Here is a 13,964-nt window from a genome sequence, read left to right as displayed (position 1 = left end):
GTATAAGGGTTTGCTACTACAGGATAAATATCCTTAACTATTTGATTTACTGCTCTCAAGTTTTGTACCAGTCTATATTCACCCGAAGGTTTTCTGACTGGTAAAATAGGAGTATTATACTCAGATTCACATTCTTCCAAAATTTTATACTCCCAAAATTTATCAATCAATTTCTTCAATTCCTGTCTCACTTCTGGTTTGATTGAATATTGTTTAATTCTCACTGTTCCTGTGCCTTCCTTCAAATCTATTTTAACAGGTTCTGCTAGTTTCAATTTACCAGGAATATCTGTTTCCCATACAGTAGGGATCACTGCCAAATCCACCTCCGGTGGAATTTCTTGTTCCTTTACCTTTTCTTGTATCATCAGGATTTCTCCCGTTTTTGACGCAGGTATTTTCAAGAAAAGTTCTCCTTCGTCAAAAACAATCTGTGCATTTAATTTAGATAACAAATCTCTTCCTAGGAAGGGTACCGGACATACTGGTACATACAAAAATTCATGTGTAATTATTTTATTTCCAAATTTCAAATCCAGGGGTTGCAGGAATGGCCTGTTTTTGTTCCAGTTTTTCCTTTACAGGTTTTTAATAAAAAAATGTCGCTCCTGTATCCACTCCCAACCTCACAATTTAAACAACATTTTTTTTTTCCACTTTCTTATTATCAGAAGTTATAGCTATTACCAAATTATCTCTAATAGTTAGCTTACATTCATCCTGCCAATCCTTTCTTTGTCTTAAATAAAAAAACCAAATCCACATTTGGCATTTTATTCCATTTCCCTTCTCTTTTACAATACAGCATTAACTGCAAAATAGTGTTATAATTCAGTGTCCCATTCGTGGGCCACTTTTCCTGATCTTCTAATATATATATAGTGGCCACCAATTAGTACAATATTCAATCATCTGGCTCTTTGGCAAATCCTCATATAAATCCCCCCAATGCGCCAGTAAACATCCCAATGGAGAATTTTTCGGGATTTTATCATTTAACACAAGATTACCCAAGCTTTTACTTTTAAACAACCGAGTTAACTTAGTTGCCATGGTGTAATTACCCACAGTACAATACACAATTATTCAACTCTATCACTCCGATCCGCGGATCCACACTCCACAGTCTCACTCTTACAGCCACGCTCACACTTTCCCACAGTTACTTTAAACAAACATATAACACAATATTATACCTCTTAATTTTCTTCTCAATACACAAACTCACAAAACAACACAGAACACCAAAAACTTCTTCTAACTTCTTGTTAGAGGCACTACCTTAGAGAACTTAGGACCAGATGGCCTTTTTAAAGATGACAAATCCAAGGACTTAGCATTTAGTACATCCATCATGTTAGCAATAGGGTCCTTGGACGTTTCCAAACTTATAGATAAACATAAGTACATCATCCTTTAGGTAAGTGGGGGATCGCTCCACCAAAGTCATGCACACCGAGGGGACTTTTCAGTCCCCCCTTTATACAGGCTACTCATACCTATTCATTAGTTTTCCAAGAAATTGTTTACATATTCATTACAATTCTGAGAATCCATTTACATATCTCGTGCCTGCACAATGTCCTTGAGGAGTTGTCTCTGCACAGACTCTATTCCTTAGCGGCCATGTTTAAAGTCTTCATCTTTGCCACATTGCATGTACGACATGAATCCATGACAAAATGTCCCTTCTAAAGATAACCAACTAAAGGACTTAACAGTCTGTACATCCATCATGTGGCAATAAGGGTCCTTGGACATTTTCGACTTCTAACTAACCTAAAGGATGACGCACCTATGTTAAGTGTTACAGCATACACTATTCAATTTCTAGTACTGATCACCTCATGTGAAAAAGACTATTTCAGAGAAAACAACAATAATATGATCAAGGGTGTTGAAAAGTAAGACAAATAGGGACTGAAAAGTTTGGAAAAGGTGTTGAATCAGATACAGTAAAATGTATGTGAAACAATAAATGGTACAGAAAAGGCAGATCAGGAACTAATTTTCCTGTATTTTAACCTGTGATTCATGTGAGTGTGCAAGACTGCCCCGATCAAATCACGATTAATGTATTCCTTCCAACGTGACTCCTAACAAAACCCTGATCATTTATCTTGATTTGCAGTAGTCAGAATTTGGGATGAAATCTAAGACAGGTTAAATTGATCCACATCTACCTCCTGTTGGGGTTTTAGTCCTTACTCTAAGTTGGCCACATGGGTGGAAGGCAGCATGCTGGATCAGGTACCACAGGAATCCCTGCATTTGGCAGAAGAGAACCCCATTTGCATTGAAGGCAGACACTGATAGTGTTACTGAAATCTCAGAATGAAGATCTGATCGACACCAATGTGATGTAGATAAGCAGACACTTCTTTATTAACGGCCGGGTGCGTGAGCGAGTCCTCTCACTATCAATGCACGCCAGGTCTCAAAAATCAGACACCATATATAAAACTCATTCATACATATTCATTAAGTATTCATGCATAACCATGATATTTCCCGTAAATCATTAACATATTCTCCTCCTATATCCGATTCTGCGCAGTAGTGCTTAGAAAAGTCTAGAAATGGGTCTGGGGTACGATTTGGGTAGGTGGTACATGAGTCAGTGGTCGCGATCTCCCCCTGCCGGAATTACCTTTTACTAAAGTTCACGGTTTCTTGGCAGGTAACTACAAGCTGTTCCAGTCAACTGTCCCCAGTTTCCATTAATCTCATATTCTGACATTTCAATACACTTCTACATACAGAAGACTGGTCAAATACAAAGAAACCTTTCAAACCCTAAATTTATTACTTAAGTTTTACCAATGGTTCTAGCCCCTTCTTCTAGTCTTGGTACAGGATGTACAGAAGACAGTTGCACAGTAAAAGCTGCTATGAGATAAGTTTCATTAAAAATATTTCTTATCCTTCTATTTTTCAATTTTATAAAATGATTTTATAAAATCAATTAATACAGTCAATCTTAACTTATTAACAAATTGATAACAATGATACACTGATGGTGCAACTGGCTGCAGCAGCAGCAAGCTGACAACCACTAGCCTTGACAGAATAAGAGCTTTGGCATTTCTATGGATGCTGATAAATGCTAATGAAGGGCTTGAAGAGCACTTTAGAGCCCACTGGGGGGTTAATCGTGACCAGGCCAGGTCAGGGTGCTTCCACTAGTACCAAATGAGCTGTCAGGAAAACCCAGAAGCCTTGATACAATATTGTTTGCATTCAAGGTCTTCAGCTCTGCCATCCTGAGCAGCTGCTAGCTCTCTGGAGGAGACTGATGCTTCTTGCTTTATCACTGATGGGGATATTTGGTATTGCTCTCCATAAACTTGCTGCTGCAAACTTAGTGTTTGGGTTTGGAGACAATAGCACAGATGATGCAACGTGAATGTGTTCAACTGGGCTGGCCACCGAGGAGCTGGTTGTGTGGTGAGCTATGTGGTTCTTTGGGCACTATTGGTATCAGCTAATTAAAACAGACTACCAGAGTTAAACAGTGAAGGAATTCAGGGCTAACATGCTAGACTGGGGTGAGCTGATATATTCAAAAAACATTAAGTACACAGTCCAAGCAACAGTAATAGAAAAGCACTGTGATAATATATGCACTAACATTGGAAAAATGAAGGTCAGAAGAAAGAAGCGAACAAAACCAAAACCCAGGTATTGAACACTAAAACCAGCAATAAAAGCAAGCAGTGGATCTTGTAGGATTCCAGTGAATTGCCCCCAGATGAAGACAAATTATTTGACACCAAGACCTTTGAGAAGTAACATACACTTTGAACTATGTAAGGGAAATAAACAATAACCATGTATATGGTAGGATGTTGATGGGAAAACATGAAGAACTGGGGGGCCAAACAGAAAGTCTCCTCTACATAACTCCTTTCCTAGCAGGGGCAAGAAAGCTCACCACAACATGATGAAGGCAGCATTTACACCCATGAGAAAGACAGCAGGCAGAAAAAAGTTTGTAGCTAGTGCATGCCACACAAACTTTAGTTCAAATTGTTTATTAACAGGTAGAAATCTTGAGAGAAACTTGTATTCAGGGTTCCAAAGACCCATCATTAATGGGATGGGATCCATGTGATCAGACAACACAGGACCAGGTGCCACAAGAGCTATAAGGGGAAATGATCAGGACAGGATAAAAAAAAAAGCACAGGAACAGGATTAAGGCTGTTCTACAGAAAACCAACATGAGCAGCACAAGCACATTTTTCAAGAGGGATAAAAATACACATTATCTACAACTAAAACACACGCTTTCCTAATTCTAACCCCGTCACAGCACTCTCCAAACTATCATGCTGCAAGAAGGTCTTTTACCATCTCATACCAGCACATTCTTCATATAGTCCCTCTGCTGCCTTCTCCTCACCTCATCCAGGACACATTTTCTCTCCCTTCTCTCTGCTTCTTCCTCCCTCTTCTCCTTGGCTTCGCTGCCTCTTCATTGGCTCTCAACCACTTAACTTAACCAGCCACACCTGCCCATTATCTAAATCAGCCTACCCACTGCCCCTGAAGCCAACCCACAGTTTTATATTATCAATGCTAATTAGCCCAGCTTCATTCCACTACATAACCTTACTTTTCTTGCTTATTTATAAGAACCAGCTGGAGGAGGACTACCAGAAACAGCGTAACTTTCCCATAGCATCTGTGTAATACACCTACTGCAGAAAAGTTCAAGAACAAGATGGCATAAATTCTTCCTTCTCACAACATGGAAACCCTGAAAAGAAAACAAAGCATCTCAGAAGACGTACAAGCTTCTTTATCAAACCTGGAGAAGTGCTGAAACATCTTTGAGGGGGGTCAGAAGTAATCATCATAAGTTTGAGTCAGGGAAATGTGTAGATTTATGAAAATGTAATCAACAGATTTAAAGAGGCTGAATTTGCAAGTATTATAACCTGTAAAAATTGGTATAAAACACTCAAAACACAGCAGTTTGGAAACGCTACCAGATTATAACCGTGTTATTGTTCTGTCCGCGAGGCCGAGGTGCTTTTCTCGGATGAGGGCAGACCGCGGAGTGGAGAGTGAGCACAGCCGGGATTTGGCGCCCACCCTACGGCCGGTCGCACGTCAGAGGGCGGGCCGGGAAGGGGCGGGCCAGGTCTATCGGTGGGGGTGGCCGCTCTGCGTTCGGCTCTTCCGTCTTGCTTTTCGGCTCGGGATTAGCGAAACTGGTAATGTGGGACGGTCGCCGGCCCGGCCCCCGCGCCCTGCCTCGCCTGGCGGGTTGAAGCCGGGACTCGGAACCGGCCGCGCTAGTAGCACAACGGAGCCGGGTGAGCCAGCTGGCGCAGCGTCCCCGCCGGCGGGACGCGGAGGCAAAGGGCAAGCCGCAGCGCTCTTCTGCCGCAACCCCGCCGGCGCAGTGCGGTGAGGGGTGGCGGCACCGCGGCGGCGGGGCGCTCCCGGGGGGCGGTTGGGCGGTGGGGCTATGGCGCTGCGGGCCCGGGCGCTGTATGACTTCAGGTCGGAGAACCCGGGGGAGATCTCGCTGCGGGAGCACGAGGTGCTGAGCCTCTGCAGCGAGCAGGACATCGAAGGTTGGCTGGAGGGTGTCAACAGCCGCGGCGACCGCGGCCTCTTCCCGGCTTCCTACGTGCAGGTAATCCGCGCCCACGCCGCCGAGCCGCCGCCGCCTGCCCGCTACGTCAACCTCCCTGCAGACAGCTTCGATCCGCTGCTGCCCCACGCGGTCTTCAAGCCGGCGACACCGCAGCCCCCGCCGGAGGCAGTGCCCGGGCCCTTCTCACTGCCCCCCGACGACGACGGGTACCCCTTTCCGCCCACGCCCTACGGCGGGTCCTACCACCCCAGCCAGGGCAGCGATGACGACTGGGACGATGACTGGGATGAAAGCTCCACGATGGCTGATGAGCTGGGTACCTTGCGGAGCTCCCACCCAGACTACAAGGAGACGGGCAGTCAGACCTCTGGCCACTACTGCCTGTCCACGCAGTCTGAGCTGTCCCTGAGCTCCCGCGGTGGCTACCTAGCAGGCCACCCACACCCGCCTGGCAGCAGCGCCAAGAGCTCAGCCACGGTCAGCCGCAACCTCAACCGCTTCTCCAGTTTTGTCAAGTCCGGTGGGGAGGCTTTCGTGCTGGGTGAGGCATCAGGCTTCGTGAAGGATGGGGACAAGCTGTGTGTGGTGTTTGGCCCCCAGGGCCCTGAGTGGCAGGAGAACCCCTACCCCTTCCACTGCTCCATTGAGGACCCCACCAAGCAGACCAAGTTCAAGGGTATGAAGAGCTACATTGCCTACAAGCTAGTGCCCAGCCACACTGGGCAACAGGTACACCGCCGCTACAAGCACTTTGACTGGCTCTACGGGCGCTTGGCTGAGAAGTTCCCTGTCATCTCTGTGCCCCACTTGCCGGAGAAGCAGGCCGCTGGTCGCTTTGAGGAGGACTTCATTTCCAAACGTCGCAAAGGCCTGGCCTGGTGGATGGACCACATGTGCAGCCACCCTGTGCTGGCTCAGTGTGATGCCTTCCAGCACTTCCTCACCTGTCCCAGCACGGATGAGAAGGCCTGGAAACAAGGCAAGCGCAGGGCTGAGAAAGATGAGATGGTGGGTGCCAACTTTTTCTTGACCATCAGTGTCCCCACGGGCCCTGGGGCCAGCCTGGACTTGCAGGAGGTGGAAAGTCAGGTGGATGGCTTCAAAGCCTTCACGAAGAAGATGGACGAGAGCACCCTGCAGCTTAATCACACGGCCAACGAGTTTGCCCGCAAGCAAGTCACTGGTTTCAAGAAGGAATACCTGAAGATGGGGCACTCTTTTAAGTGCCTCAGTCAGGCATTTGAGCTGGACCAACAGGCCTTTTCAGATGGCCTCAACCAAGCCATAGCCTTCACTGCAGAAGCCTATGATGCCATCGGGGGCCTCTTTGCAGATCAGCCCCGGCAGGACTTAGATGCTGTGATGGATTTGTTAGCGCTGTATCAGGGGCATTTGGCCAACTTTCCAGACATCATCCACATCCAGAAAGGTAACACCCTTACACGTTTTCCAAAACTGAAGTTTTATGTATCAGTGGTATGCGCACAGATATAGAGACAAAGGGCTAAATTTGCTCTGCATATGGCTTGCTGGCCTTGGGTTAAATTTTTCAGTGTTTACTCAGTGTTGCTAAAAATACAAAAAACTCATTAGTGACAATTTTATTTCTGTGCCAAAGGTCTAGTCAGGGGTCCTCAAACTTTTTAAATGGGGGGCCGGCGCGCGGATGAAGTGGCAGGCAGTCATCTGCGGCTGCTTGGTTTCCCCCCCCAACCCCGGGCGGGGGGGTTCTGTAAATACCGGGGACCGGATTGAGAACCCTGGGGGGGACGTATCCGGCCCGCGGGCCGTAGTTTGAGGACCCCTGGTCTAGATGATGTTGGGAATTTTATTGGTCAGAGGTTACTGTGTTTGGCTGTGTATCTCTGAAAGAAACCACATCTGCTTATACTGCTGATACATTAAAGATTAATGGTCTTGTTTACAAACTCTGGAGATCAAGTGGTATGAAAACATCTATTACTCTTTGATGTATGTTAGGTACCTTAAATCTCTGATCTAGTAGATAATAAATATGAAGTAATCTGAAGATGGAGATATCAATTGACCACCTTGTTTGAGGTGTGCGTGGTAGTGTGTGCATTTTGCAGTGTCACAGTCAGATGAGATGTTTAAAGCTGCTGGGGTTTGTTAGTTCAGCCATGCATTAAATTCTCTTAGTGCCTTTGTAAGGATGGTCTGCCGCAATGTTTTTAGGTGGAGTTGTTATTCTTTGCCCTTATTATCATAAAAAGATGTTGCTCACCTGTTATCCTTTCATCATCTTTCTAGCTGAAACATGCTTCTGGGGTTCAGGTTGCTGTTTGTATGTTTGTGATCCGTCGGAGAGAAAGAAACTCCAAAAATGAAAAACTCATCTTCTGTATAACTAGTGACACTTGTTCAGATAAATAGAAGTTTGTAGCACTGTATATTTGGAGATGATTTCCCAGCTGTGAAGTTAATACTATTCATATAATCTTTACCACTGTGAGAAGACTAGCCCGTTATTCATTCTTTTTGCTGTTATATATGATCAGGGATGTGTGGGGATTAGAGCTGTAAAAGAAACCAAGAAAACATCACATGCATGAAAACAATGCATGAGCTTTTTTTTAATTGAAAATTATTTTGGAGATTAATAAGTAGTGTTCTGCACCCCAAGAGGCAGAGCTTGAATTGTCACCCATGGTGAATCAGTCTTTTGTGCCCTTATGTGATATTTCCAGGGCTTTTGCATCTGGAACAGTACCTTGAGTTTTACGATAAAAGAGTTGGAAGAGTTTTTTTCAACAGGTCAAAAAGGCAGGCTTTTGGGAGGTATGCATTATTGCTGGGGAAAACTGAGGAAGCAGAATTGGTACAAAGTGCACAATTTGTTATTTTAAAAAGTAAGCTTTTCATTAAAATTGCTTGCATCAAAGTCAGATTTGCATTCTTTTGTCAAATCTTAAAAATTGTGAGTGGAAACCTAAACAATCAATAATATTTTTAAGAGAAAAGGTAAGTGTGCAATCTAACCTTAGAGGAATTGTTCTGTTAGCTGCTGTGGCATTGTGTTCTGATAACAACTTTATTTTAAATTTGGAGAGAAGGATGACCTTGATAATGCCTCATGTTTGGGAGCAAAGGATTTTAAAGTGAGTTGTCAACTAATAATAGGAATATTGGTAAGCTTCTGGAAAAAAACAAAGGGAAAGATTTTTTTATTAGGTAGAATAAAACATGATATATACTATTTAAATACTGTATCCTCAAGCTTTAAGAATATATGGAGTTCTTTGTAATATTTTTGGAGACTTGACTTTGAGGAGAGGATTGGGGATAAGATACATGCTTGACTCAACCCATAGTTCCTTCAATTTGCGTGTCTGTTTCCTTTATAGTTCTGTTTAAATTTGCACTTATTGGTTAGGTTTACCATGCTGAACCAGGGAAAGCTCATCTAAATGAGTTTCCACTAGAGTGGTTCACGTAGAGCTGATTTTGTGCCAGAACACTGCCCTGGAACTAGCTGGAGAAATGTACAGCTGGTCTGCATGCAGGTGTTAATGCTCTAGCACCTCTGGGCTAACACTGCTTTCATCACAATATTGTCCCTGGTACATACTTGCCATCAGAAAATGGCATGGGCTTGAGAGATTGGTCTCTTGAGTGTCCATGTTTATCATAGGAATAGGGTTATTGGCCAGGTTACGTGTTTGTTGTTCCCTTTACAAAACAGGCAAACTGGAAGAAAACTGAGAGGAAGATGGTTTTTACCCCCAGTTTATTGCTGTTTTATTACTTTTAAGGGTTACTTGTAACAAGGTATAACTTTTCAGTTCCAAATTGTAAACTTCAGATGAAAATACGAACAGTTTGGTGTTCTTACAACATAAGAGCTTTCTTTTAAATTTACTAACTGGGATAGTTGTCAGTATTTGAGAATTATTGTCTGTATAGACCAAACAAAAATCAGTTGGTGATAATAGATCATATGAAAAATAGAGCTGACATGTCTTTCTTTCAGTGTTTTATTTTTCAATGTGCAGCTGCTTTGTGCAGTAAAATAACCCCAAAGTGCCCTTAGAAATGGTAGAAACAGCAGGATGATTGACATGTTGATTACATGACCATGACTTTAAAAAGATGAACTCTGAAGTTAGGGGTACAACTCCATTTTTCTTCAACATAGTACAAATGTATTGTCCACTTGGGATAAAAACCAAAGCCTTTTCTAGATTCCATTTCTATATTACCCTAGACCTGAGAAGGACCAAAAATTTAAGGCTGTGTTTTGCTGATTGACTGAATACCAAGCAAAAATGAATTCCAAATCAAATATAAGAATAAATGTAGTTTATTATAGTACATTATAATAAAGTAAAAATAGCATGCAATATGATAAAAGGAAACAGTACTAGTTATTATGCACATTATGATAAAAGAGCAATAGGAGCAAAGCATCAGATCATTACTGCAAAGTGTTACAGAGACTAAGAAAAGAAACATCATCCAGGCCCACACTTTGGCTGAGAAGCCCCGTTGCAGCCAGCGCCAGGAGTCTCTCTGTAACAGGGAAAATTCCTATGCAGTGCCTCCACCCGTAGGTGAGGCTTCTGGCCCAGTCCTGGAGCTTGCCTGCCTTTATACTCGGTGAAAAACAAAAATAGTTTACACACCTAGTGTATGTAAACTTTTAAGTTTAGGCTAAGTGCAGGTGTGCACTGTTTCATGATTCATAAGGTTCACACAGGGATGTTGGCCAGATACCTGAGTGTGGTAGAGTTACTGTCATGACACAGCTGCACACAATATTGTCTGGATCTTCCTGCTCATATCTTGCTTGTTCAGGGGGCTCAAGACAAACACCACCTGCTCATTAAGGTTGTACTTGAGCTCCCTGAGCTCCCTGTCCAAATTAAGCAATCCCTAATTAAAGACAAAGACTTTCATAAGCAGTAATCGATTAAATAAATTTTCACCACAGGTTGCTATGCCCAAAACATACCCATATCTATGGATAGAATATTAGACTGCCTTGTCCTGTTACAATTTTGCTCTACTGCAGATAGTTGAACAGCTGCTTAATGTGATTTGGAAGTGTGGTTTCTGGTATGGACTGAGAAGTCTGCATGTCTGGGGTTTTTGAATCATTTCTGCAACTTTTCTTCTGCAAAAAGAAGGCCAGAGAATCTCTGAGCCAGAATTAATTTTTTTTTTCTGTTTTGGCTTTATCTTTTCCCCTAGAATTATGAACCAAAGCCATGTAAGCCCCACTATTGCTTTTTCTGCATATCAGCAGGAAAATGTGTTAACCATTCTGCTTTTAATTGCTCTGGGGTCCAGGTCTTTCTACATTCTGTGTTGAGGACATCATACATGATCTGAAGTATACAGAAAGGGATTGTAATTTTGGTCACTTTTGTTAAATGTGAACCAATGTGTGGCATATTGATGCACGGACTCTGAGAGCGGATTGAAGACTCGAAGACACTTTTTAAAATCAAGCAAGCCTTTTATAGCTTTACAGCAGGCTGACGTATCAGCCTGTAACTATGCTCAGTAATTTTCCACTCTTGGCTCTTTTTTTCTATTGCAGACACAGCAACTTAGCAAGTCCCTTTATCTACAAGGCCACATACTCTGCAGACAACTCCAACTCCGTATCTTAGTTTCTCTTCTTGCTCCCATGGCTTCCTTCCAACAAGCATAACTGTGTCTCTCTCCCAAGGTTGGTTTTCGCTCACTGACGCCGTCGAGCTAGCTTGAGACATACCCACACCAATGGACTGTGGGAATATGTTCATATGTTCAAACTGCTTATTATCTTACTAATATTGTAAGTATTTTATGAAATGGCAATAACTTCAATAGGAGATTTTAAAAGATTCCTCTCCTTCATCATGTGTACTCAGTGTTTAAGGAATTTTCTGTGAGGGAGGGAAGAGTTGAAGTTCCTGCTCCAGAAGAGATGGAGGAAGGATTTGAACTCCCACATGTCAGTTGAGGATAAACTTCTGGTTTAGTAGACTTGAAAACTAAGCTGCACTTTTGTAATAGCTTTTGCAGAACTGGTATGTCTTTCAAGAAATAGTAGTTTCAGTTGCTTTAATTTTGAGAAGAAAAGCAGCCTCCCATCTTCATTTGTAATGGATAATGCCACCTTTTCTGTGTTTTTAAGGTCTACTTGTGGAAATTCCCTAGGCATTCTTGGCAAAATAATTCCTAAATATTAATTGCTAGAGCTTCACTCAATTGATGAGTTCTTCTGACTTACATAATCTTTAACATAAATGCTCACTGCAGGCCCATGCAAGTTCTGGTTCAGAAAATTTATGCGCATGTGAGAATTTGCGACAGTGTATGCTAGTACTGTAGCTCATGCTGGTCTGGCTATCTTGTCTTGGTATTTGCTTAGTGAGAGTAGAGAAGTTATGGTATTTGGGGTTTCTTTCATTCAGGTTTGTTTGAGGAATTACTATAATGGGCCTCTTGTGATTCCTGAAAGTGTAAGAAATACTAACTTGCTGTTTCATCTCTGCTTTCCAGATTTCTCTTAACATTACGATGTTAATGCTTGATAAACTTTTGGTTATGATTTTTGCAAAACAGATTTGAGAAAGTGGCCTAAATGTTTTCTGATATGTAGGTGGCAATTACATTTCCTCTGCATGCCAAGATTTAAAAGAATTATTTAAAAAAATATCTGAATGACCCTTTTGCTTCTTGATCAACCATTTATGAAAAATAAGGCAAATGGTTTTATTTACCTGAAGCAAACTTTATTCTAGAAATGTTTAAAGAATGTACTGGGAGTGTTTTTAGAATATTTTTCAAAATAATAGGCAAAAAAACATTCCAGAGCTGGAAATGCATCAAAATTTAAAGCATTGAAAAATCCCAAACAGCATTGAACCATGGAGCTCTCTATAACGTTTCCAGCAAATTATTTTTGGGGGGAAGGGAGGAAGGATATGTGTGCTCATTAATAAATCAGACTGGTCAGAATTCACACCTAAATTTTTATATCACAATTTAAAATCAGTGTTCTTATCTCTTGCTTGTTGCTTTCTAGCCTCTTAAATTTGTTGTGCAGACATTTTTTTTCTGTCCCTGTTTTTCCTTTATCCACCTTTTTTTTCCCCTCCTTTTCTCTCCATCCTTCAGATACATACACTTTGTATGGGGTTCGACTCAGGTAACTTTACTTCCTAAGAGCTAGGCATGTAATCCTAGCCAGATGACCTTCACAACAGTAAAAAGAGATGGGTACCTATATTTCATCTGTTCAAGGACTTTGATGAAAAAGGATGGATTGCTCTAGGACAACTGTTGTATATCTTGCCCTCTCAGTTTCCCCATTGCTGTTACAGCAATGATGTAGTGGTGTTTGCTTGCTGCTGAATGACCCAATATTACCTCCCAGTAACCTGAAGGAAACAGACTTTTAGATGGCTAATACATGAAAGAATCTAGACATTGTATAAAATTATAGCTTCCTTGGTGTGTGTAAATTACACAGATGACAACAATGAGCAAGACTAAAATTGAGCAATGGCCTTACTTGAAGATTAAACGGGGGGGGGGGGGGGGGGGGGGGAATTGACTTCTATGTCCTCTCTACCTAAAAGATTAATTGGTCTTCTTAAATATGTTTGGTTTTTCTCTTTTCCTCTCCCTCCCCCATCTCTTCTTACTTTACCTTTCTAAAGGAGCAAGATTCATGCAGTCATGATTTGTTTCCCTTTCCTGTTACCTTTTGGAACCCGTTAGCCTGATATCATACAAATTCAATGATGGAGAGATGTTTCATAGCCGATAAAATCCCAGTGATTTTTTTTTTAAAACAGCTGGTAGCAGAGGAAGAGTATAATTGTTCCTCCCATGGGAAAGATTGTGTGCATTACTGCACACAAGAAAGTCTATCCAGACTGCCCATTTCATCCCAACAGGCTGGAGAAGTTTGATCACAGCTCACACACATAGATTTGACCAAAGGCATTGTCAGCTCTTATACTCTTACAGGTACTTGCTCACCACAAGGATTAAGGCCCTGTCTACTGGGAAAACCTTGTGGACAGCTACGGAGTAGCAGGACAGTGTAGATATTGAAGAAGTAAAAATTATTTTGTAGAAAGAGGAAGTAATTTTATTTCAAAGACTATGTAATACCTTTTCAGCTTGAAGCTTATGAAGAATCTAGATGGTGAGGTAGTTCTCGCAGCTGAGAGAACTCCAGGTTTTGCTAAAAGGACTTCTATCTAAACAGGGAAAACAAGAGTTGGTAGACTGAAAACAGACAGTAGTTCTCAGAGCTCTTCCAAGTCTTTGTAAGCACATTATTAAAAACAAACAAGCTAGCTGATTTTTTTATTTTGCAAGTCACCTC

At 42.2% G+C, this 13,964-nt stretch overlaps 2 protein-coding genes across 3 annotated transcripts in view; one reads left to right on the top strand and one right to left on the bottom strand.

Moving 5' to 3' along the window:
• Window positions 1-13,964, bottom strand: part of LOC130142087 (sorting nexin-18-like) — a 130,555-nt gene that overhangs the window by 53,561 nt on the left and 63,030 nt on the right. The window lies entirely within an intron of this gene.
• LOC130142089 (sorting nexin-18-like) lies at window positions 2,444-13,129 on the top strand. Of its 2 annotated transcripts, XM_056323539.1 has the most exons (2): window positions 2,444-7,040; window positions 11,175-13,129. In XM_056323539.1, the coding sequence occupies exons 1-2, from the start codon at window positions 5,480-5,482 to the stop codon at window positions 11,186-11,188; spliced, it is 1,575 nt and encodes a 524-aa protein (XP_056179514.1). In that variant the 5' UTR covers window positions 2,444-5,479; the 3' UTR covers window positions 11,189-13,129. The 2 variants fall into 2 exon arrangements, with proteins under 2 accessions (XP_056179514.1, XP_056179513.1); XM_056323538.1 differs by lacking the exon at window positions 11,175-13,129 and having other exon boundaries at window positions 2,444-11,152.

This window comes from Falco biarmicus, chromosome W (assembly GCF_023638135.1).
Source record: "Falco biarmicus isolate bFalBia1 chromosome W, bFalBia1.pri, whole genome shotgun sequence".
Classification (NCBI taxonomy): Eukaryota; Metazoa; Chordata; class Aves; order Falconiformes; family Falconidae; genus Falco; species Falco biarmicus.
The sequence above is the reverse complement of the archived record's forward strand: the minus strand, read 5'-3'. Positions and strand labels throughout refer to the sequence as shown.